Source organism: Diaporthe amygdali, assembly GCF_026229845.1.
Source record: "Diaporthe amygdali strain CAA958 chromosome Unknown NODE_6_length_1560011_cov_65_102424, whole genome shotgun sequence".
Taxonomy (NCBI): Eukaryota; Fungi; Ascomycota; class Sordariomycetes; order Diaporthales; family Diaporthaceae; genus Diaporthe; species Diaporthe amygdali.
In genome coordinates, this window is record NW_026517026.1 from 1206228 (window position 1) to 1231580 (window position 25353).

At 54.9% G+C, this 25353-nt stretch overlaps 4 protein-coding genes across 4 annotated transcripts; 2 read left to right on the forward strand and 2 right to left on the reverse strand.

The window, feature by feature from the left end:
* Positions 1-6631: 6631 nt before the first annotated feature.
* On the forward strand, positions 6632-10360 carry J7T55_001112 (uncharacterized protein; the record flags this gene model as incomplete). Its single annotated transcript, XM_053140396.1, has 7 exons — positions 6632-6863; positions 6911-7317; positions 7378-7487; positions 7548-9041; positions 9098-9259; positions 9315-9944; positions 10003-10360. 7 exons carry the CDS (start codon positions 6632-6634, stop codon positions 10358-10360), a joined length of 3393 nt encoding a protein of 1130 aa, XP_052996758.1.
* Positions 10361-11808: 1448 nt separating this feature from the next.
* J7T55_001113 (tg5 protein) lies at positions 11809-13342 on the reverse strand (the record flags this gene model as incomplete). The annotated part of the gene is made up of 4 exons (XM_053140397.1): positions 11809-11999; positions 12177-12377; positions 12743-12830; positions 12980-13342. 4 exons carry the CDS (start codon positions 13340-13342, stop codon positions 11809-11811), a joined length of 843 nt encoding a protein of 280 aa, XP_052996759.1.
* Positions 13343-18440: 5098 nt separating this feature from the next.
* On the forward strand, positions 18441-20027 carry J7T55_001114 (uncharacterized protein; the record flags this gene model as incomplete). Its single annotated transcript, XM_053140398.1, has 1 exon — positions 18441-20027. The coding sequence occupies one exon, from the start codon at positions 18441-18443 to the stop codon at positions 20025-20027; it is 1587 nt and encodes a 528-aa protein (XP_052996760.1).
* A 516-nt stretch (positions 20028-20543) lies between these two features.
* Positions 20544-21925, reverse strand: J7T55_001115 (cell surface protein; the record flags this gene model as incomplete). Its single annotated transcript, XM_053140399.1, has 3 exons — positions 20544-20715; positions 20799-21725; positions 21780-21925. The coding sequence occupies 3 exons, from the start codon at positions 21923-21925 to the stop codon at positions 20544-20546; spliced, it is 1245 nt and encodes a 414-aa protein (XP_052996761.1).
* Positions 21926-25353: the final 3428 nt, after the last annotated feature.

Consider the following 25353-nt stretch of genomic DNA (forward strand, 5'->3'; position numbering starts at 1 on the left):
ACCGTACCACGCTGGACTAATTGGCCCGGCCATGAAAGAGGCCCCATCAACCAAAAATTACAGCCCAATAGTGTAGTTGCTGATTAAGGGTGGCGAGAACCATGGCAGAAGCAAACCTTGCCGGCCCACCAACCGAGCAGCGAATTCAGCTAGCCCCAAAACTGTCAGTGACTTGCCAGCTAGCAAGCCTGCTAACTCGCTGTCATTGCACGCCAGACACGGTAGTTCCTGGCGAAGCGAATGAAGGCGCCAGTCTATAGAAGCATGCGGCCCGCCAGTGGGTATTCGCGCTGTAACAGTGTTCCTTGGAACACCTGAAAAGCGGTCTGTCGTCGACAATGGACTACCGACAATGGACTACCGAGAGGGGAAAAGCGCCCGCTTGTCAGTCAATTACTAAATAAGTAATTGCTCCTCTGAGTTGTCTCCTGCTGGGTGAGTGGGTGGCTGGCTGATCGGCATGCCGTCGGTTATTATGATCTCTGGGCTTGAGCATCCAAACCCGCTTTCAGTGTTCGCTTGCTCCGGCGTGGGGAGCTGCAGGGAAAAGAAAAGAGAAAAAAAAAAGGGAACCCTGGACGTTCGGACCGCTCTTTGGAAAGTTCGGAATTTTTTTTCCCTCTCGCAATGACAAGCGGTGCCCAGGCCCCCGCCCTCCCCCAAAAAGCCAAACCGTGATTTCGCTTCGAGGTCATGATCGGCCCACTTGATGGGCTCGCGGACAGGCAATACGTGCAGGGCACCCCGATCGCTGTCAAGCCGGGAAGAGAATCAGGTTCGAAGGTTTGTTTCCTGGGAGCCAGGGTAAGTGGCGGTCAGTGCTGCGTTGACGAGCATGAGGCCGTGGTCACGGGGGCCGCTGGGATGCCAGCACTGGCTTGCTCGCTGTTCTGAGCGATGGCATCACCGCTGCTCCTGCTGGCTGGTTAAGTGGCTGGCTTGCGGGTTGTCGCAGTCGATGGAACATGGCGATTGCAGTCCATCGAGGCATCATTGAGGGCGCTGGCAAGACTGGCGACGTTGCAGTATGCGGAATGAAATGGCCGTGATCTTGACGTCTGCACTGTGACGAGATTTTCAACGCTGTCCCCACTTTCAAGGCCAAGCCCCATGTCGAAGCAGGTGAGAATCGCATCAATGAAGGGCTGAGAAACAGGAGCGATTTGCCAATTCAAACAGGCCACGAGTGGTCTAGAACAGAAGTTGCCTGGCTCACCGGCACAGTATCAGTAGGTCTACCTACCTACCTTGGTAGATGCGTCGTGGATGGGTACACACAGTAACCCCTCGAAGTTATTCCTGGCGTCGACTTTTGTCCTGGTGCCTGCATTGCATGTTCGGAGAGCGGCCCGCACCTCGTCTCGCCAAACCCATGCCCACCTAGGAATGGTACCCACGAAGCGAGCGACCTGACTAACCATAGCAACCGAGCACGAACAACTCGCACACACTGTACAAGGGCCAGGCCACAGCTGCTGCGATTAGTACAGTATGGGCATGGTGCTACCCAGGTCATAATGTGACCACGCGACCGCGCCCGCCAGCCTCATCACACGTACACGCACACGAGGCGACAGGGCAAAGCAGCAGAACCCACCGCGTCCCTTGACATCTCAGCTGAAGCTGTCAACGCCTCAGTGTATTATACCCCTGCCGGATCTGACATGCCAGGCGACCAAAGCGATCAGTGACACCTCACCGTTACGGTCATCTGCAAGGTTCACAGGCAGGGTTTGCTAGGGCCGCCGCCGTCTCCGTTGCGATGAGGTCAAAATCAGCTCATGTCCAGGACGCTTGTCTGGAGCGACAGCAAGGAATTTGCAGGGTGGTGGTTCACCTTCCTCTCTGGGCCGTCAGTGCCCCCGCCCAGGGCTGTCCAGTCTCTGTTTGAGATGTCGTGGGGGGAAAAGAAGAGAGAAGAGAGAACGGGGCGAGCAGTCACGCTCTGTGCGCTTCGCAAGCCCCAATTCTGCGTTTCAACGGCCGCCCGTCAGCAGTCCAGCCGGCCGGCCTCAATCGGAGATGTGATCTGATACGTCAAGATCGCCCCGGGGTGATAAGTGACAGCTGCTCGACTACGGCGCAATCCCCCCATAGTCAACGCCACGGTACAGGCGTAGGGCCATGCAGCTAACCCATGATGCATTCCGAGAGCACCAAGCTGAGCGTCGTACTGTACCGGTGCTGATTTGCATGCTCAGGCACCATGTGGCTGCTTGCACAACGTGCAAAGACAGCCACCAGTGCCACCCTTTAACGCCACGAGATCCACCAGGTCCTGAGGCAATGCTGGACGACGCCGGGAAATTTTTTTCTTCCTCCTTGTCCGCTGTCTACTCACAGCCTCTCTGGATCCCTCGGTGCCACCGGCCGGGCAGTCCTGAAGCTCTTGTCCTGTTCTTGGGTCAGGATCATCCTTCTATGGAGCCGTCACACCGATGGGCTTTAACAACGTTCAGGGCTTGTCCTTCGACAGCCCAGCCCCGCGCGATCCGTACTAGCCTTTCACACTGGGTAGGGTGAATAAGAAAAAGGAGGCGTCCACCGGCCTGTCCATACTTCTGGGACGAGGGCTGTCGGTTCGCAAATGCCACTATCGACTTGCATTCTCTGGGGCAGTGTCGGCCACGTTTTTGCCTCATGCCGCTCCCGCTCCGCCTATCCTTTGCCGCTCGCAGAAAAATTCCAGACGGCGTGGGTGCGCTAGGTCTGTTTCGTCTTTTCTTAGAACAGCAAGCAGAGCCGTGCCGTGTCAAGCCCGAGGATACAGTACCTACGAGCCGCACCATTTAAAATTTTCACCGATGCTTTTGAGATAGCCTTTTGACTGCGAAATGAGCTCGCCTCGTCCATTGCTTGGTGTTGCAGCAGCTGGCTGGGTGGTATCATGGATAGTACCCCTCCTCGCATCATCCAGACCCAGGTCAATCGAATATGGACAGACACGCATACGAGCACACAGGGCCAGGGATCAGGCCGCAGAAAGTAGCTTTATGCAATAAGGCGGTACGTGGTGGTCTGGGTGGTTGTGGTGGTGTGGCTCCCTGGCGAGACAGAGAGGTGGGACACACACCCACTCTCAAGAAGCATGCACCACACACCTGCACCGCGCTGCTGCACGCACATGCATGCTGCGCAGCCGAAGCGACCATTGCCTTTCACCGCCCTGTCCTACGACCCCGCAAAGACCAGTCAGTAGACTGACTATCCCATCCTATCTGCGCGGAGCTTGTTACATGTACGCAGTACCAGACCGTGTACTGCACGGCAGAGCAGAAAGGGCAGACTGTGCCGTGCAGAAGGGCATCATCACGTCCGAGAAGAAGCATCTGATCAGGGTCTTGTCCAGGCCCCAAGGCTCTGCCGGGGCAATCTCAAGACGAAATGCGCGTATCATCCCCATCCCCACTGTCGGAATCAATGCTGCAAATTCTGCCATGCGCTATAGTGCCTCCCACTACCCAAGCTGCCCAGGCAGCAAGTACCTACATGGGTTGGGTTGGGTGGTGGTGGTGGCGGTGGTGGTAGGTGTGGGTGACGGACCAAGCGAGCAACACCTCTTTTTTTGTGTTTATTTTTCCCTCAACGAGCAGCGGGCCGACCGATTGAATGAACGACTGAACGCCTGAATGACTGACTGACTGACTGACTGACTGAGGACTGACGGGACTGGGTGTCTGGCCGTCCCTCATGCTTCGTCATGGCTGCCTCCACAAGCTTCACCGTTTTGTTTCCGTTCCGGCAGGCCAACCCCTGCCCCCTGGGTCCTGGGCCCCTGCCCGTGCCCCAACCTTGTCAGAGGTACCTGGCACGCAGCGTGCATTGCTAGTGCAAATTTTGTCACAGTGTGGGGCGCTCTTCTTGCTTCCCGTGGTAGGCTGGGGGCGCGCCCTCCTCTCTTCACTTCTGCGTGTCTGTGCCCATGCCTCAGCAAACCTCCGTCATGCCATGACTGGCTGGCACACACACACCACACACACACAAGCACACCACACGCACACTCGCACGCGCGCACACACGCACACACACACACACACACACACACAGATACGGTCGAGAACGGGCAGGGTACGTACAGTAACATCGCAGCACAGCACAGCACCACGCGCCCCGCAGGTACACGCCAAAATATATGCTTTTTCGAGCTCGAGCTGGCTGGAAGCTGGAGCTGGTGCTGGAGTCAGTGAGAGGCTGGATGTCGGTTGATGGTCGATGATTGTGATTGATGATTGACTGATTGACGGACTGATTGGAGAAGTAAAGCGGGCAAGCGTCTTCTCCCTGGCTATCCTGTCCTGTCTTGTCTGCTTTGCTTGTCCTGCCCTGCCCTGCCCTGTCGCTTGAGTCGATTCGAGTCGAGTCGAGTCGAGCCGAGTCAATTCTCTGGTCTGGTCTCTCTTGGTCTCCAGTTCTCTGCCATCAAATCGCATTGCATTGCATCGCATCGTACGTATCGCATCGCATCGCACTGGCCGGTCGCGTCGCGAAACGTGCGTGCACTCTGGCACTCTTTTTCCCTCTCTTTGCCCACCCCCTCGTCTCCACGTCCAGTCGCCCGCTTCCCAGTCGAGTCCAGCCCCAGCCCACAGGCAGGCAAGGAGATCAGATAGAGGCAGAACATACAGACATACCATACCACAGTACAGACAGACAGACACAGACACAGACAGGCTGACGAAGCTCTCGTTGTCGTCGTCCCCTTTCCCATCCGTACAGTACTCTCGACTCACTCTTTTTCTGAGTTTTCGCTTGGCCCTCGATTTCGGCATTTCCTTCCTCCATCTCGCCAGGATCCACCTCTCTCAAATCCACAGACCTGCTCAAACCCTAGCTCGTTCGTTCCCTCGGCCAGTGCGTACCGACCGGTCAAACCTGCGCACGCTGTGGCTTGTCCTATTCTGTCTTGTCCTGTTCTGTCCTGTCCCGTCCAGCCCAGTCCAGTTTTCAGTTTCCAGCTCCTATTCCTGTTCCTGGTCCCGGGTATTGGAACGTGGTCTGCCCTGCCCACCCCCCCAAGGAAGAAAAAAAAAGTGACACAGTCACCGTCACCGTCACCGTCTCTGTCGCTGCGGCTGCTGCTACCGCTGCTACTGCTGCTGCTGCCGCTGCCGCTGCTGCCATTGTCCACTGCCACTCTGCTCGCTGCCCACTGCTGCTGCTACTCCTCCGTGTGTCAGCAACCAAGCAACGCAGCAATCAGTATCCCGTGCCCTGTTGAGCAAGCAGGATCTGGACGCTGTTTCCGGTCTCTGGCTCATCCATCGCTGCCCAACCGTCGATCAATCTCGTGCTTATCCTCCCCCGCGCGCGACGACACTGGACGACGCTACGGTTCGATACGCAGCGCTACCTCACGCCTCAAGCTTACCTTACTCTACCTTACCTTGCCTGACTGCTACCTTACCTTACCTTGCACGCATGCAGGCTCAAGCCTATGCCCAGTCCAGCTACTACATACCACTCGCTGTCTGCCTCCTCCAAACCTAAACCTTGTGCCGGCCTGGACCTCTGACGCACAATCAATACAAGCTGCCGGGCTTTCGGACACGCGCCAACAACCACGTTTTGAGCAGATCCTGTTCCTGTTCCTGTACCATACAGAGTCACCCTCAGGCCTCGCAAGCTCGCCCTCCATCCGCCAGTGCGCTTATTTGCACCCTGACCTGGCTTGCCCATCCCGTACCTCCCGGAAAGCCCACAGTCAGGTCGGCCTGCCTTCACCCTGCCTGGGCCGTTTCTACCCAGCCTGAGCCTGCACGCCGTAACAGCAGCACATCTCATATCTCGGCACCTGCTGGTCAAATATCGCTTTGTCCAGACCAATAAGACTGCAGCTCCACGATCCGTCCCAACCCCGGACTCGATCGATCATACAGTAACTGTGCCTTGATCGCTCGACGCCCCCGAGGCCCTGCGCACATTCCTCCATCGCCAACCCATACGGTCCAGGGCCAGTTTCTCTCACAGTATTGCCGCGCCCGCCTTGGATACGTACCTCTTTACCGACCAGGACCTTGGGCCTTCTCGAATCTCTCTACCCCTGTCAGGTCTGATCCCGGCTCATCACCAAGCTCAGGCTCAGGCTCTGGCTCTTGCGCCTACCTGCTTCCTGCTCTATTCCTCAGGCGCAGGAGGTCCAGCTCCCCAGCTTCCACCTCCCAGCTCCTCCCAGCTCCCGGTCCCGGTCCCGGCTTCTAAGTCTCAGGTCTCAGGCCCAGATTTCCTTGTCGTCAACCCTTCGAGACTTGCCCTCTCCGCCCCTCGCTCCTTGTACCTACCACCACTCACACCAGTGCTGCCGAAAGAAGAGTCCTGGGCGTTGCTGCCCGTAGAGTCGCACACGGGCATCCACCCCATGGCCTCCGCGGCTGCGCTTGCTGCCTGACTTTCCGCCATTGCTGTTGGCTGTGGCTCCTCTGGCTCTGACGCTGCTGGCTCTGTGCTGTGTTGCTCTCACCCCAGACGCGGTCCCCTAACTCGTTCTTGAATTTCATCTCTTTTCCGGGGTCCAGGTATTCATGTACCTGCTTCACATATACCTTACCTCCTGGAAGCATGGACCAAGGGCATGAAAGCAAGCGGCCGCGCCTCTCGACTGGTCCTCCCTCGTGGCCAGCGGGGCCATCACATCATGGTCATGGTGTCTCGCTCCCCCATCCCGGGCCACCTTTATCTGCTGCCCACCATCCACACCCACCTTCTCTTCCTCCTCCTACCTCTTCTCAGTACTCGCCCTCACCGCATCTCTCACACCCTCCCCATACCTTCCCTCACCGTCCTCAAGAGCTGCACGCGCCGCCACATCAGCAGCAGCCGCCGCCACCGCAGCACTTTGATGACCGCCGACAACATGAGCCAGAGAGGTACCAGCATATCCAGGACCCCCATCACCAGCCTCCGCCCTCTCCAGCGCATCAACAGTACCCGCCTCCTCCTGGATACCAGCCTCAGAGCCGAGAATCTATGGTGAAGAGAGAGTCCGACGACGTCACACTGCCTCAACTCCGCAGGCCCAACTCAACCGGCAACGGCCCCGAGCAGCCTCTCCCGCCTCCCCCTCCGCATGCTGGCCCTCATCCTCCGGGCCATATGGAGGAGAGGAGGCACATGAGTTACGACAACGGTCCGGGGCCCCAGATGTACCGGCATCAGACATATCCTCCCCCACCACCTACCCCGTTGCCGCCGCACCCTCAGCCACCGCCTACCCCCTATGACCAGAGTCCGATGTATCCCCCACCGATGGGACCAGACGGTCCCTATCCCATCACCACGTACACAGCCGCAAGCAAACGGAAATCGCAAAGAGCTTCGCAGGTACGTCCCCTTCGGCTACCAGATCAGGCCAGGCGACTGACCCGCTGACAAAAATTTCAGGCATGTGAAAGCTGTCGACAACTCAAGGCAAAATGTGACGAGAATAAGCCCTGCAAAAACTGCACTGACAAGAATATAAATTGTCAATATCGCGATCCAGCCCCCAAACAGTGAGTGTAGTCCTCCATGTGGGGTAATTCCCCATTTTCTCTGACCCGTGGATTTTGCAGGCAAGACAAGGCAACACAAGATATCTTGGACGCTATGAAGAGCATGCTGCAGTCGTACGACGAGAAATTCAGTGCTGGTTTGGGCGAAGTGAGATCCGAAATTCGGGAGCTCAGGGGCGCGATACAGGTCGGGTCTTCTCACAGCATGCAGGAACCACCGGAACTGGATGACTATGTCAAAGAGGAACCGAGACCAGCAACACCGCAACCGATTGCGGACGTTGACGAGACAATGTCTTCTTCTTCGCCCGGTGACGATATTGGAGGTGATGCGCCAGACACACAATCTTCTGCGGCCAAAAGAATGCGAATTTTGGAGAACGAAGAGGAGAATATGGATCCACCTGGCGAACCAGTCCAGCCGCAGCCACCACCATTTCCTCACAACCATACGACTCCGGCAGGGCGTCTGCTCATGTGGCCAGCTGTCAGAAAGATCGTGAAGCCGTTGCTGGACCGCGAGCGCGTCAAGTATATCGAGATCTACCCGCAGCGATATGAGGAAGATCGCGGCGAACTACCTCTTTTCGGACGCGGCGAAGGGTCAACTTCGCGCTCGGTTGACCGCGATTCCACGTTGGACTATATTGATATGGCAGATGATTCCTCGGTTGGCGATCACCCGTCTCCATCGGGTGGTACCGACTGGGGTCCCATTGGCGGCTTGTCTCCACATGGTGGCTTCGCGAACGACTCGCGAAGCCAGACACCCAGAGAAGGCACGTTGGACTTTGACCCTGTGAGGGTCTGGGAATACGTGAATGCCTACATGAATTACATCCAGAACATGCACCCCTTGATACCTCCGAAGGACCTGAACGCCATGGTTACCACGTTCCTGGGTGAGGTCAACAGCAAAAAGCAGAAGCCAGTTGCCACATTCGCCAATTCACAGCCGTCGTTTGACCACGAAAAGAAGCGCAAACGTTCGCCCGTTCCCAACGGTGTGGAGCCAGGTCCGGCACCGAAAAGACCGAGGCCCCAACGCTCTGTTCAACATGCCTTGGTCCTACTCGTTCTCGCGCTGGGCAAGATTTGTACGTGGAGGGATAGGAAATTGCCAGATCCGCCGGAGAAGGAGACACCAAATTCAGGCTCACCGCTTGTGCGAAATGGCCACATTACCTCGCCGAATCACGGCTCACCACCGTCCAGCGCAGTTTCTCAGTCTCCTGGGCAGGCTGGGCTTCCCTCGCCGAAGGATCATGAAAGGCCGGGTGCAAGTCGACGCTCTTCGATGCAGGCTTCCGGCGTGCAAGCTCCGACCAGTGCCGCTTCACCTGCGCCACCGAAGAAGAACTATGAAATCATACCTGGTCTCGATTACTTCGCATTTGCGAGTGACATCCTAGGCAACCACTTCGGCAGTTACAAACTGAATTACATCCAGGCCCACATCCTCGCCTGTCTGTACTATGGGCAGCTCGGACGAGTGATACCGAGCTTCCGTCACATCAGATTTGCATGCTCGGCGATCATTGATAAGCTCCAGCCGTGAGTAGATCGACCGCCCTGCTAAGACGGGCGAAAACACATGCTGACAATGACAGATCCATGGATCGATTGAAGAAGGCGGCCGAGTTGGCCTCTCAGAAGGCAAGAGGCGAAGTCCCCGCTGCCGCCCCAGAAAACGAGGGCCCCGAAATAGAGAGGAATGTTGTTATAGACAACAAGCTTCTTGTTGCCTTCTGGTCTTGTTGTCAACTGGAGAGGTAAGCTGTCTGCTCTATCTCGGGACGTGTCGAACCACTCATCTGACTGCCGCAGTGACATTCTCGCTGAGTTGAACCTGATTCCCTCGGGCATCCTTCAATACGAAGAGATTTTACCATACCCAGACCTTATGGTGCTGCAAGAAAAGCTGGGCTTCTCGGATGCTGTTGCGTTCAGCTACGCCGCCCAGCTATACTTGCGGAAACGGCTCAACAGAATATCAGGGTCCCTCTATGATCCCCAGAAGAGGCCTGACGCTAAAGAGCAGAAGAAAATTCTGGAAGAGATTGAAGAGGATCTGGGGAGTCGAAGCAACGTGTGGCTAGGAATGTATAAGTTTGACAGAAACGACCCGCCAGCGAGAGATATTCTGTCGGCACGCATCCGGGCCAAATTCTGGGGAGCCAACGTCATCACCTATCGCCCATCGATCAAGACGGTCCTAGACTTTTCGCATAAGCGCAGCAATGCCTTCTCAGAAGACTCGGAGCGAGCCATTCCGCATGAAGACGCTAGCGGTTGGGCCACGGTAAGAAGCGATGCGAGGAGTCCAAGCGATATCGACGGTGTCGTTTTCGAGAACGCAAGGAAGGGGATCGATGCCGTTATCAAGAGCACTATGGCTTTTCATGGCCTGGAGGACAAACGCTTCATCATCACCAACGTGTTCGGAACGGCACACGCGTATGTATCCCGCATTTCCCCCCTCATCTCTTCTCTCTCAGTGCTGACTTAGGTACAGGCAATGGGGCAACCTCATCACACTCGCTGCCGCTTACCATGATCCGCTCCTTGGGGATTATGTCGACGAACGACAATTACGACAACTACTTAGGAAGACGATTGAGTTTTTTGAGATTGTGGCTCAGGACTCGAGCAGTCTGGCAGTTGACCTTCGGGTTTTACAGGGTTTGGAGGAAAGACTGCCCTCCAAGGAGCAGTTGCGCACGAGGCCGAGTCTCATGCCACCGGCACCTTACGAAAACCTCCCAATGCCGTCCTACGCATCCAGCGGACCGACACCTCAATCAGCAGCAGGTCCTAGTCCGATCACACCAGGTGACATGACCCAGGGTCATCCTACTCCGATGGAGTACTAACTGGAAGTTGTACTCGACCCAAAGCAGGATGCCCCCCAGCCGGGTCGTGAATTTTCTTTTGTTCCACAGCCAGTACACTCATTCCTCATGCAGAGCCAACTTTTCATGATAAAGTGTTGAGATGGTAACCTCCACGGAAGGACACAAAGAGAGCGTCACCACGATCGCACAGAGGAAAGCAGAGGGCAGCAATCGAATGAGTTGACGATTCACGACCCGGTGCCTATTATCTAAGGTTGGTCCGCCAACTTCTGTGTGACGCTGGTTGATCCGTTACATAATGTTACGATATGGACGCTGCAACGTTCCCTGTTGGCAGTGATTGCACGGCAGAGAAGCAGACGAAGGATGAGAGGGAGTTTTGGGGAACGACATTATAGCAGACGGAACGGAACGGATCGACAGGGTAGAATTTCGACAAAAAGTCTTTTTAGGGTTCGCACCCAGGGGAAGAAGCAAACCAGTCTGAGCAACATCAACGTCGTCATCATCATCATCAAACGCGCAACAGTCACGGGGCTTTTTCAGGCTTCATTTAATAATACCCAGTGGGACATGGAGGAGACGGGAAATCAATAACTGGTACTTAAGGGGTTCTACATGGTGGGAGAGGAGGACACCGGCACGGTTGCATAGCGAAAACAAAACATTTGGCGGGCAGTCTGGTATGGTCTGGTCTGGTCTGTACGGTTTTTTGGACACTTCCATTTTCATTTCTTCTTTCGTGCTCTTCTGGATTTGCATCATGTTCCCTATTCCATCATCACATCATTCAAAAGAGAGGGTGGGATGGGAGGAGATACCACTCATATGTCCGGACAACGTTTCCTTGTTCTCTCGGTTTGATCTCTACAATGTCATTGTTTGCGCGCGGTCCCCTCGCATCATCTGGACTTGTAATGCTTGTGTCTTTCAACAAGTGGGGGAGAGCGGGGGTCTCGTGCGCATGTGTGTTGATATAGCAGTATGTGTGCAGTGGGCTGTTGATAGGATCTAGAGTTTGGGAAGCAACAGAGATCTCGCAGAGCAATCAGAACCAATGGGCAGTGAGTCAGCGTGGTGCGCGCCAAGGTACCTGGCAATAACATACACACAAAGGTTTAGAATTCGTGGCCATAATTGGATAATGATGGGCCCGCCCTGGGACCTCCCTGTCTCTTTGCCCTTGCGCAACGAATGTCTACAGTGCAAGGGAAAAGGGCTCTACGGGCCCCTTGATTTGTTCGCGTTGATCAACTCCCAACTCCGAAGGCTGCCAGAACTACCATGGCCCGGGAAGTAACTCCTTTCTGTCTATGAATAAGATTGCCTGAAACCTGCCTGGTCAGAACTCAAACGCCACAAAATAAACCAGACACGGATCGCCAGCCTCTGAAATATCACGGTCCAGGCCCCCCCGCGGTCAGACAGACGATGGATTGAGCCGATGGATTGGGCGCCTCAATAGGTCACAACAGGGTGATGATCAGACAAAGCCACCCGTCAGGATAGGCCGCCTCGCGCATCAGCTCCTCGAGCGGCGCAGAAAATGGCACCGGCGCGCCGTGCAGGACGACATTGGCCAGCACCGGGTCTCGGCTGCTGGGGAAAAGCGACGGCAGCATGCCACGCAAGACGGGGCCTAGGGTCTGTGGGCTACCTGGAGATGTGGGGGGCCCACGGTGAGTGAGTTGTCAAGCGTGAAACGAAACAAGATGGGGGTTGGCAGACAGGAGGAGGAGGAGGGGCGCAATGACAGGGCAGGGCAGGGCAAAGCATGGCATGGCATGGCATGGCAGGGGAAGGGAAAGTGGGCGCGGGATAGGTCGTCACTCACGATTTGCCGACCGAGGGGGCACGAGCGACTGCATCACCCTGAAGCTGCCAGGTGCCGCTGCCGCCGCCGCCGCCGCCGAGGCCCCGCCGGTGGAGGGACCTGGCGGTGAGGAGGGGATGTAGATGCGAATTGGGACGTGTTTGAGCGGTGTCGGCGGGTTCAGGAGCTGCGAGTTGACCTTAGAGAAGGAGGCGTAGTCGTCTAAGCGAGCAGGTCAGCAGGGTCAGTGCCCATTCGTTTTTTTCGTTTTTGCCATGGCTGGTCGCGGATCCGGGATGGCGTGCAGGACTGACAGCAAGGCCCGCTCCCCCACCCCCCACTGTCAGAGATAAAAGGAGAGCAGGCCGGCTGTCAGTCAGTGTCAGTGAGCTTGACGGCGGTGACGTGCATGATGCTATCATGCTGGGCCTGTCTAAGCGAGGTGGAGTGGGTAAGGGGAGATCTGAGCGCCGGAGCAGATGGACGAAAAGCGACAAGAGCGATGCAAGAGTGTGGGGACGGCTCTCGAGGACGACGGCGGATTGAAATGAGGACCGGTGGGGGAGGTCAGAGAGCATGACACGTACTATCTTGGACGGCGTTCCAAAGAGCGGTGGTATGCTCCTTTGAGAGGCTCATGATCTGCTTCGCGTTGCCGTTGCGCACGAAGTCTGCCTATTTTGGAAAGCAGCCCCAGCAACAGAGTCAGCCTCGGCTGTCCCGTCTTTGTTGGCGCTCCCCCTGGACGCGACCTGGCCAGGAGCTACCTGGTCTGGCCATCATCCATAATCCCTCCTGGGGGTGGGCGGCGACAATGCACTCACCTCCTTGACGCCGTTGAGAAACGTGTCCCCAATATCCCATTCGTCACCGTCGCCGACCTGCAGCTTCCATGGCAGCTCAGGCTGGTAAAGATCGACGAGCAGGCCGACGGTCAGGTTCCGCATTTGGACCTCTTCATGGTGGAAACTGCTGCAGGGGGTCCCAAAAAAGGCCGACAGTCTCGGTAAGAGCTGCGCCAGGTAGCTGAAGCGCGGGACAGAGGTGATGAAGGGGGTGCTGGGTGCCGCCTTGCGGGTGATGTAGAGGGGCACGCGCAGGCTCCAGAGGGTCTGCGGGATGCCCGCGTGCGTCTCGGATGATTGATTGCCAGGAACAGGCGACGCTGGAGAGGGAGATGAGGCCATCACGCTCGGATTCGGGGCGCGCGGCCCGGTTGATACTCTGGCTCTGCAGGCGCGTGGGCAGCTCAATGAGAGGCTGGGTGGTAGTCGAGGGCAGACAGGGGCCGCCGGGTGGCGATGGATCCTGGAGGGTTCTGAATGGCCTGGCTGCTGCCCAGCAAGGCGCTGATCGCAGAGTAGGATGAGAAAACAGAGCCAGTTGATTGGAGACTGCGCAAGATGCTCTTCCGATATGAATACAACTCAAGGAGCAGCCATGCCTCAAGTGCTGTCTCCAACCGTCTCGCCTTGACGACGACGCATCAGTCCAAGGCAGGCTCTGGCGTGGCGTGGGCGTGGAGTGGCGTGACGTGCGTGCTATGCAGTGGAAGTCAGGCCTGGACGGCAGGGCTGCATGGGATCTCGGGACAACAAATGTTGACAGGTGACATGTTGCGTGCAGTGCAGTGAGCCGACCAGAGCGGAGTCGAGCGCAGCGAGAGAGCTCTCGTGTAGTTGCGTAACGGCCACGGCCACGGCCACGGCTCTGTTGGCGCGCGATAAGCGACTGCTGATTACGATAACCGATAAGGAGCTCTCCGTCTTAGACGGTCTAGCGTCTTGTTCTCCGCCACATGTCTACGTACACTCGTACAGTGGTGTAACGGTGGACGGCTCTACCCGCTCCGCCTTGAGGCTACTCCTGACCTGAGAGAGGCATCACCATCATCAACCTGCCCAACATCGTCATCACTAGCGAACGAGAAAGAGAAACATCGACTCCATCTACAGCCTGGTAGGAGCCACCTGACCTGACTTTATAAACTTTTCATACATAGATGGCTCCTACCGACTCCAGCACTCGGCACAATGCGATGCCTGCCACTATCACCTCGCGCTCAAGCTCCAGGTCTGTGGGGGCGAATACTGGCTCTCGTGAGATGCGCATCTCTCAAGCAGCAGTCCTGGCTCGAATCAAGGAGGGTTACACCACCCAGCGGCCACGCTGCCAAGACCACGTGGCTGTGGGGTCTACACGGGAAGCAAGGAATGCAAGCCAGCCTGTGCTGTGTTGACAGCAAGCACCTTGATAGATGCCGCAGAAGTCCGTCATCTGGGGGCCTGTCAACGCTTTCAATGCCGACATCTTCGGTTTCGCACTCCTTGCCGAAAAGCCACTGGGGCGACCCAAGTTGCTGCCCATCTCGTCCCGAACAAAAGTCGAAACAACGCCGAACGCCCAACACAACCTTCACAGATGCTCGGGGCAGACTACCCCCTACGCTCCCAATTGAGTTTCTGATGACAGTTGTCAGTCCAAGCGCGGAGCAACTGCCTCGTATCGAACCTCGACCGGGGCGGGAACACCACCACACGGCCTACAGTGTGCTCCAAATCACCCCCCAACAAATCTTGTCTGACAATCTGATACGCGGGATTTATACGCCCGTTTGCTGTGATTTGTGACAGGCCCAGCCTGAAGCGCCTCCGTGCACATGCAATCCACGCCCAGGTGCCGTCGTCCCTGGTCCGCTGACCGTTGCGAGACGCGAGATAAGCGAGGGTATGATCTACGTCTGGGATGTGCTATTTGCGTAGCACGCCGAACAATAACATTCTTCACTTATGCTTCGAGGCCATGCCGGGCCAGGATCGGACGACATCAAGGTGCGTGGTAATCAACACGGGCCCTCCACGTCCAAGGAAATGAATCCGGGGGCCACCACTAGACGTCGATCCCGTCGCGCTCCTTGCCCACCGTAACCTCGGACTCACCATTCCAACCTCACAAACAATGAGTGCGAGGACGTGTGAAATTGCGTGTACGCATGCGCGTGGCAAATTTCTCCACTGGACACTTCCCGGAGCCAATTCCAAAGGCCGAAAAAGGCAAACCAAGCCATCCACCCTCCAAGGGCATTAAAGTTTAATGTCCGCTCCCTCATGTTACAAGACATGCAACCTGTACCGGGCGGGAATCCAATCCACCCCGCCCCGTGGGTTGTCTTCCGTACATGTACACAATTACCGACCACGCGCCTGTGCCCAACCACCAGCCCGAACCCGCCCGCATTGAGCCACGGGGATTTCTGGCTTCCGCCCCTTCCGCCTACTGGTGGTCGGACACAAAAGAGTGATTTGATATCTCCGCGGGGCTGAGGGGGGGTGGGTGTGTGCGCTGGTGTGCCTGGCCTACTGAACCTTATTTGCCAAAGCAAATAAGCGAAGGGTGGTCGCCACAATGGACGCCGCCCTGAGCCGTTTTGGGCCGTCGACGTCGGCAAGTGCTGGTCTCTAACTCGCACTCGATGCGAGGTTTAATTCAGTGGGTCTCTTTGAGTACACAGTACGCCTTGTGGTACTGCTTAATTGCATGGTTTGACAAGAAGGCATTGTGGAGTGTCACAGTAGCACTAATGTAGGCAACACACCCCGTTATATGTTGTAAGCCTCACCGAACCTCTGGCAGTTGAGGTGTTGTGGCTTCAACACTAGCTAGCTAGCTTCCACGTGTAATCCTGCTGCCGCCACAAACGTGAAAGTTTTTTCGTGTCTATTCGAGGTACACGTTACATGCATAGATACTTTCAAAAAGTCGTGACAGAGAAAGAGCCTGAAGAAGACATCCAAGCTCTGTTTGTATACATGGAATCTCTCAACACTTAGATTGGACACGTTTCGCATTATTTGTTTGTCTGCCGGGTTCTCTTATGACAACTTGTTACTGCGATGCTTATTGACTTTGCTTGACTTTGAAGTTGTTGCCCGCATCTCACAGCCCCTTTCCATCTAAATGTCTGCTAAAGACACCCTTAGACCCAACTTGACTTTACTAGCTTTTGAAAGATTCAGTGCAGAATGCCTTGCGCGACTCACCTATAAATTAAAGTCCGCTTAGAGTATAATGAGAAGAAGAAACAATCGTCCACACATGTCACTTTGAAGCATCGTCGTAGTAGCTGTGCTTGGACGCGTATGTGAATAAAGCAGGTGATTTCATTGAACTGAGACAATAAAAAGGACAGAAACTAGTGTTTTAATATTCACACAAGCGACTCAGGATTTGCAGTAACCATAAAGCACCCTGTAAGTGGTTGAATTACCTCTTTACACAAGCTTTGCAACGCCAGACAAGACGGCCCTAGCGATGATCCAGTGAACACTTGCCCTGATGCTCCAGGGTATTATCACGATAGCTACTAAATCGAGTCACGGTAACCAGCTCACAGTCGAGAGAGTGTCATCTCTAATATTACAGGAAATATAATGCTTTAAGGAAAATCGTAGCCAGCATGCATTCGCAGTTGACAGCTGTGGGCACTGCCACTACGAAATCCAGCCTTTCAGTGATTCAAGGTGTAGCTGTCAGCAATTGTTCCACATTGCACTCTCTTGGGAAGAATCGGTGCTAATGCTGGTAGTGTGACTGAATGAATGATGATAGGGAAGTCCACTCACAAGGCCGGGAGTGAGCAAGGGACAGGTCAAAAGCGAATTATTTTGTTCGAGATTATACATTCTGCCAATGACCGAACTCATATTCCATTCTATGTTCTTCATTTCAATGAGAGCCTTCGAAAGTGTGGGGATGATCAGATCACTCTGCTTCGCCAGGTAGCCTTGCCATATGTAGCATCATGACCCTCGACATTAATGCTTCGTTCATCCCCGGGGCTTGTGGCTGAGATCTCACAACATGCCAGGAACATTCTATGCCTTCCTGGGAACTTGTCTTCGTTTAGTGTACATATCCTGTCACATATCACATTAGTAGTTTGGAGGTCTTCAATTTCGGCTGCCAAATTACGGTCAGAGGAGCATTCATTCTACTGGGTTTCACAAAACATGACATATGAGAATGACAAGAGATTGATGCAATCATACCTTATCTTCTCGACCATTGCAAGCGGATGCTCGAAATGCAGGTCTGCCTGGGCCGCCTCAAGGTGTGCTACACAGATCTCACTAAAGGTGGCTATGGGCATCAATTGGGGGCTAAGACTTTCGATTTATAGGTGCCTGACTTTTCCCCAATATACTGCAACTGTCGTTCCGATGACATATGTACTGTAAACATAATTGGTTCATGTGGTATCGTAAGCAGCCCACCATCTAGTGGCTCCTAGAGTAGTCTATATGTGGGTTTCGGAATACGCCACGGCTGAAATGGTGATGCATACGGCCTACTTTTTGAGGCCATGCTACAGCCTCACGGGCTGTGTTATCACTTTATGTCGTCCCTCCGTCTTTCAGCGACCCAGAACAGCCAAATGCTTCAGCACGTACCCACAGCTTCAATCTATCTACTACAAAGCACCAGTGGTGCCCTCCTGCGATATCTCACATCGGAGAAAAATTTCAAGTCAAACTCAACAGACAATCGGCATTTTTTGGCTCACTAGAATACACCCCATCAGCAGAAAATCGTTGCTGTGATCAGTCTAGAGTCCCTCAACTGAGATCCAGAGCTCTACTGGCGGATATGACGGACACATCGTTTGAATTGCGCGAGCAGCTGCTCTCTGAACAGAGAGACAGGCACAGCAACCTTGTGAGCGAACGGGTAGCAACAAATAATTTGGATTCGACAGAGGGTCGACAAGTGGATGTTGTGGCTTCGAACCAAGATCTCCCACCAAGTTCTCAGTCGTCTGTAGTATTCAAAATTCCCGGCTGGCCAGACCACCCACTCCCGCTGACACAAACACGCACGGCAAGGTTTGTCGCAGTTGCTCTTGACATTGTCCTAATCGTCTTTGCGCTGCTATTTCTGGCACTTTCAGCAGGAGCTTTGGCTGTCAGCGGCAGAGGTATTGGCGACAAGAGTGGAGGGCTGATCGAGCAAGCCGCAAGACTAGGACCAACTATATTTCCTATCGTATTTGCGGCACTGGTAGGCCGTGCCCTCAAAACCGTTGGAAGGTTCAAAAGCGAAAAAGGAATAGAAGTGTCGGTAGGTCAAAAGATTACAGCCGTCCTCCCAAGGGCAATGACGTGTGGCTGGGTGATGCTAATATGTTGCCCTAAACAGACGCTCTGGGCCTTCGTATCCACCAAAACAGTGTTCGACGCTTTTATTCTCCAGTGGTCAGCAGGCGCCTTCTCAATTCCAACAATTCTCATGGGCGTTCTCTGGGCAATGTCTCCAGCTGGAGGTCAAGCTTCGCTGAGAATATTGTACCGAGCGAACCAGACCTCAGTCAGCTCTACCAGCATACGTTATATGGATACAGGCCCTCTTGGGTTTTTGTGCACATACATGACACTATTCGAGGGCTACGACATGGAATTCAACCAGACCGGCGATTTCCCATTCTCAATGGCGTCTTCTCTCGCTGCCGCACTCATGCAAAACGTCGAGACGAAATCTGGTCCCAGAGATTCGTGGGGCAGCCCCAAAGTTCCCCGGCTTGATATGGTGGATGAATCTACCGCCGATGAGAATGGCTGGATCCAAGTCTCCCAATCCCCTGCGGTGGAGTCATTCACTTCGTTGTTTGGCTTGCCACTTTTGGGTATCCCGGATCACGGGACGGTGGAATTTGGAATTGAGTCCGCCTATGTACAGTTCGGCAACGCGACTGTTGAGCAAGTCGAGCCATTTGCGAGTTCCTCAAGTGTTGAGGCTACATGTTCCACATGTATCAACAACTTCCGGGACCTGTCGGACCCCGGGGTTTCCCCAGGAAGGGTTGCGCGGCTTTTAGGGCCGCCCTGGACACAGCCCAACTCGTCGCAACTTTCCCAAGAATCATTCACCAACGCTAATCACGTACGAATCGCACAATCAAGAACAGGGACCTTCGTTTCTTCTGAGGTTACACAGGTCCTTGTTGAAACATATATTGTGTGCGAGGAAGGCCTTTGCAGAGCCACCAAGATCCGGCCGTCGACGACAGATCACCGACCAGAAAACATAACAGCATTCGATTTCTGGGGAGTAGTCGCGCTGGATATGTTGAATCACGCGAATGGAAATATACAATGGAGCCCTACCTTGTTGGAACTCTTCATGAATGAAACATCCACGATTCCTGTGTACCACGCAAGTACCTGGCTGGATGCTGCGGAAGCCTACTGGCCCAATCTCGCAAAAGTGGAACCAGTTATACTGTCAAGAAGGGTCACTCTACTCTTGAACTCAGCGATACACCTACTTTACTCTTATTATGGGTTCGCGGGTGCGTTGCCTCCAGTTGAATCTGTAGATTACGGGCCACCTCACACTCCATCAGGTGGCCTATCTGCGGCAGCAGCGGCATACAACGTAACAACTCCTGGAGAACATATGAGCGATGTCGACCAATATGTCCAAAATATTGTATCTCGTGGTGCTGCCTTCGTTGCCGCCTCTACCGAGGCGTCAGTCACACAGAAAACCGTCATCTACAAAGCCGACTACGTCTATGTGACAGTGTTGGTGATATCGTCCCTTGCGCTGACCATTACCGGTCTAGTCGGAATGATCATGGGACTGCGGACGAGAGAGCCAGATGTGTTCGACCCCGTGATGGGCCTGACATATAACAACAGTTCCCTCGGCTTGCCAAACCCGGGGAGCACACTTGATGCCAACGCGAGAGCGAAACTGTTGAGAGGAATGAGGGTTCGGCTGGGTGATGTCGCTGGAGAGAAGTCTGTCGGAATGGTCGGTGTGGGCAGGACACCTGAAGTCGAACCGTTGGTCCAGGGCAGACTCTATGAATGAGCAGTCGGGAAACCAAGGGCTGATTACACTGAGAACACAACACCATATCGTGCATGAAGTTGACAAGGCTACCTAACTACACTACCAGCAGAAGCATATGTCTAATTGATCTTCATAAGCGTGATGAGGACCAATAAGTTCCAATGCACAGCGCGAGTGGCACTCAAATAAGTTGTTAGTAAGACGGGTTAACTTTAGAGAATGGAAAAATGTAACATCATTCCGCCAAGTGTCAACACATCAATAATGCCTGGATGTATTTAAGGTTGGCGTATTGGTTATGGTGAGCTTAGCCATGTGTACAAACGTGGAGGCTTGAGCCGTGTGGGAAATGTTGACATAGTTGTCAAAGTAACTAGTAGTGACCACATTTCACTTATTCAAGAAGAGACAATTTGAGAGACAAAAACATGGGTATTGGTATTAGGCGAACTAATTATAGGGGCCGTAAACACTCTGGTGTGAGCCCATCCATCCCGAAATCAAAATCGCTTTTCATCAGATGAATTTCCCAGCTTAAAGACCTCTGTGCGCCTCCTGGTGAGAGACAGACTGATGTCTCTCATCACGACCATGGTGGTGGTCGCCGTGCACTACATCAGGGTCGCCAATGTGGTCACGGAGCACAGACGGAGGCACCTGGGCAGCGTCCGTAGGATCCTTGTGCGCCAGTGAAGAGTTGCCAGTCCTATTTATGATTGTTAGTGACATGTTTCCTGTTGTGCTGTACAATCGGGTTGGCATAAATGAAAGCCTGAACTCACAACTTACTGTCCATACGTCTTGTTGCCGCCAACGGTCTTGCTTCCGTCGAGATCGCTGTCGACTCTTGGGTCGGCCTTGTTCAGGATGTCGGACTTGTGAGGGCCAGCGGTGTTGGCCGCAGGGCCGGGACCGGAGCCGACGTGAGCGGTGCCAGCAGCGCCAGGAGCTCCACGGTGGTCACGGTCGCTGTCGATGCGGGGATCGGCCGCATTTGCGATCTTGGAGCCGTGCGTGCCGTGCGTACCGGTGGGGTCGTCGTAGCCAGTCGTGCCGTGGCCGGCGTGAGAGCCAATGCCTCCAGTAGAGCCGACACCAGTGTGGGTACCGGTAGAACCAATGCCGCCAGTGTGGGTACCGGTGTGAGTTCCGGTGTGAGTGCCGGTGTGGGTACCGGTAGAGCCAATGCCACCGGCGTGAGTGCCGGTAGAGCCAAGGCCGCCGGTGTGACCAGTAGAGCCGATACCAGTTGTGCCGGTAGAGCCAACACCGGCGCCAGCACGGCGGTGATCAGCATCGGAGTCGACGCGAGGGTCGATTGCGTTGCCAACGCGGCCGTGAGGGCCATGTGTTCCGGTGGGGTCATCGTAGCCAGTCACGTTGCTGCTTCCGTGTGTGCCGGTATGACCAGTGCTGCCGATACCAGTTGTGCCAGTGTGGCCAGTGCTACCAGTACCGGTTGTACCGGTGTGGGTGCCAGTTGTGCCAACACCAGTGCCAGCTCCGGCGCGGCGGTGGTCAGCATCCGAGTCAACACGGGGGTCGAGGGCATTGCCCACACGTCCGTGAGGACCGTGTGTTCCGGTAGGGTCATCGTAACCGGTCACATTGCTGCTTCCGTGTGTGCCGGTGTGGCCGGTGCTGCCGAGGCCAGTTGTGCCGGTTGTTCCATGAGTACCGGTGGTGCCGTGAGTGCCAGTAGTGCCAGTGGCGGGGCTGTGGGAGATGTTAGATATTGGACTGTTGCATCCTGAGTGAAGGGAGACTTACTTGGCACGGTGGTCCCGGTCGGAGTCAACACGGGGGTCGGCAGCGTTGGCTGCCCGGTTGGAGTGAGGGCCAGTTGTTCCCTCAGGAGTCTCGTGGGACTTGTCGGAGTGGAGGGCGTCCTTGACCTTGTTGATAATTCCAGACATGTTGGGTGGTTGTTTGTTTGATCTGTTTTGCGTGTTGGGTTGTTTGGGGTATCAATTGAGTCTTGAGTTTGAGTAAAAAAAGGGTATCAAAAGTCAGGCTGTTGTTGAGGTTATGTGATGAATGATGATGTTCTTCTGGAGGAGGAGGAGAGGGGAAGATGCCCCGTTATATAAACACGAAGTGTTGTCTTCAAGATGGTAGGAGGCATCCAGCTTGGTTGCCGCGGGCGCCTCTCATTGCATCATATTGATATCAGCCTTCAGGGCTAACAAACAGCAAGAGCACCCTTGGGTACAAGGTACCCCACTCTCATCTGGTTCTCAAGGTGCTCCAAGGGAAGCAGTACCATACATGCCCACCCGCATCGTCAAAGACCCTAGCCTCCTGGAGAGGCCATGGGTATCTTCCACCCCGCAGTCGTCATCGTGTCAAAGAGGGCAGGAGTACTGGGGTACGAGACTGGCTGTGGACAGCCCAGTCAGCGGAGGAGGTACTTTCGCGATGTAAAAGTACTGCACAACGGGACAGACGCTCCGTCATCTTGATGGGCTAGTAACGAAAAGCTACCTTCCCGATCCTGGCTGGGAAGTGAGGACAGGGGAGTGGCCATGTAAACAGACGAGCTGACGAGACGGCCCGTGGGACACAGCTGACTATTGGCGCTGGACTGTCGCCTAGAGACACCAAGGCAGAGTGGCAGGGTACAGAAGCCTGCAGCGAGAAGACGTGTGTGCTGCAATATGGAGGGGCCTGCTGCTGTGCCATCGGGCCAGTATGCGCCAGTATGCTCGTACAGGGCCAAGACACGAGCGCGGCCAAAACCTCCAGCCAACTTGGAGCTGGCAAAGTTGGCAGTTGGCAGCAGGTACATCAGAGCACGACATCTAGCGTCATGAAAGGCCAAAACGACGTCTCGCGTCCTGCGACGGGTGGCAAGGGAGGGATGAGCAAATGCAACTCCACGAGCTAATCTGATCGGTACCGTAGTAATGTCGGGTCCATCCTGTCTGGCCAGCTCGTAAGGCTCGACTGAGACAAAGTCGACGCCCAGGAGGAGATGCAATGACGACGGTGCACGTCGTGTGTGGTTAGCCCGCGAGCTCTAGAGGCAGCGATCAGCCGCTAGACCCCACCACGTGTGCACAAGCGAAACGAGCCCAATCAATGAGGACTGAGAGGCTTGACAGGCAGGCTGGATTGTTGCGGGTTGGAGGCGGTTTTACCATCGATATTCCAGGAAGGGGACGTCCTGCGTTGCTCGGTGCTGAAACGGGACACTGCTGCTGGAACTTCACAGTCAGACGTCGTCAGTATGAACGAAGATGGTGGTCACATCTGGGTTAAGGCGCTGGGAGGACCCAGGCCCCTAGCCTGCAATGTAACCCAACCAACAACAAACTTTCGGGAACACTGCTAGAACGTCGATCATCCTGTGGCGCAGCACAGCCACCTATGTGAGGGGGAGGGGCATCTGTGGCGTGAGCTCCGTTCGGGACTAGTATTGTACCTAAAGACACGGCAGGGCAGGCCAGCCTCCCGCGAGCCTCTCAAGCTTCTCCACACTAACGTCATCAGCCGACGTCAATCGAGATGATCAACATACATTTGCCCGCGAAGCTGTCATCCTCATCTTCATCTTGCAAGGCCTAGATCGCGGGCCCTCCTGTTCTCGTGACAAGTCGCAAAAAGCTCCAGGCTCCTGCTAGTCTCCCGAACGCAATTTCCGCCACTCAAGAGGCGAGCCAGCGCACGCCCATGCCTATTCGGCCTCACGGTCCGGTAGATCAACGTCACATCACGTCTTCATTGTCGTGACTGTGGACAGGGAAGGTGAGACCATCGTGAGAGCATTACTGTCACGGCTAGCCACGGCCAGCAGGGGCGCCTGCTCTGGACAGGGGCCAGACCAGACTGTGGGCACAGAGCCGCAGCTCTTCGGCAAGCTTGTGCCGAGCACCTCGCGCAGGAATCTGGGTGTCTCTTCGATGCGGCCAACCAATAGCAAAACTCACGCAGCAGTGCATCGACTGTGTCTTTGTCGCAATCCCGTAGCACACAGGCCGTCTGCTCGCACACATCAGCCGCAGTTGCTGGAATCTGACGCCTAAGGTCAAAGAAGCGAATGTTTTAGTCTGCCGTGTGGACGTGGCTGAGGTGAGACGCACAGCTATGAGACATCCATAGGCTGTTAGTCCCCTTTCGCCCCGTTACAGAGCACGCATCTCCAATGTCTCCTCACGATAGCCTCGCTGATCGGTATCATACCCAGATGTGTCCGAGTATCTAGAAACTGACAGCAGCCCGGATTCCACCTGTTTGGAGAGCGTTCATCTTGGCTTGGGTTCTGATTGACAGTGTCAACGGGCCTTGATTCTGCAAAGTCGGCCACGAAAACATGTCAAGCAAGTGCTTGGCCTGGCGTCATTATCCGTCGACATACCAACATTCTCGCGTGACTGATCCACTCGACCAGCTGGTTGAGAAGTTTCCCCCAGTCGTCTGGGCGTATGGACAACATCTCGGTGAAACACAACCGCCTGCACAGATTCCCGGGTCATGCAAAGCAGGCATCGAGCTGCTCATATAGGGATGCGCTTTCCGAATGGCCACTAGTTCCGTTGTGTCGTCCAGCAACAGCAATGCAACAGCAGGCAACGAGCAAGATTGAGCGTACAGAAAAGGCTGAAACGGTGTCACTGGGCTAAAACCTGATTCAACATGCGAGAGGAGAGTCACAAGCTAAGCTGCTGACACTATGGGACAAGTGAATATGGGACAAGTGTATCGTCAGACGCACGCCTTGCCTGGCTCCCTAGTGGAAAAATGCTCGTTCATGTGCGCTGCCGCCTACAGAGCACTGTATCGTGGGTAACACCACTTTGGTGCTTTCTCGTGTAGTCCGGGCCCAATCAACTTCAGAGCCCGACCGGCGGTGACATGTGAGAAGAGCAGTAGGGATATCGGGACCTGTTTGGTACATACCAACAGCATTGTCAAGGGATATTCATACGCTATTCATAGTTCCTGTGCATACTCCTGTTCATACTCTGTCCTAGTTTCGGTTCGCCCCATGGTTGCGATCGCAGGAAACGTGTTACATCAGGAACAGACTATAATGCCCCATGGCGGCGGTTGGGTGTCGTGGGTGACCGCAGATTTCACAAAGTCCCGATGTGCTGGTGATGCTGTCCTGCCATCTGGGTATTAATATCAGGAGGACAGCAAATTGCCACACTCTCCTTTCTCCGGCTCCCTTGTACAAATGATCAAGTCAAATTTCAAAGTCAGGGCTTGTATCCTATTGGTCTGATTGCCTGCCGCTTTCTAGCTTATGTAGTTGACCTGTTGGTTGGCTAGTATTCGATGGCGGAATCAACATTTGTGGGCTTTCGGCTTATAAGATTTTGACTTGAGGCAAAGGTTCCTG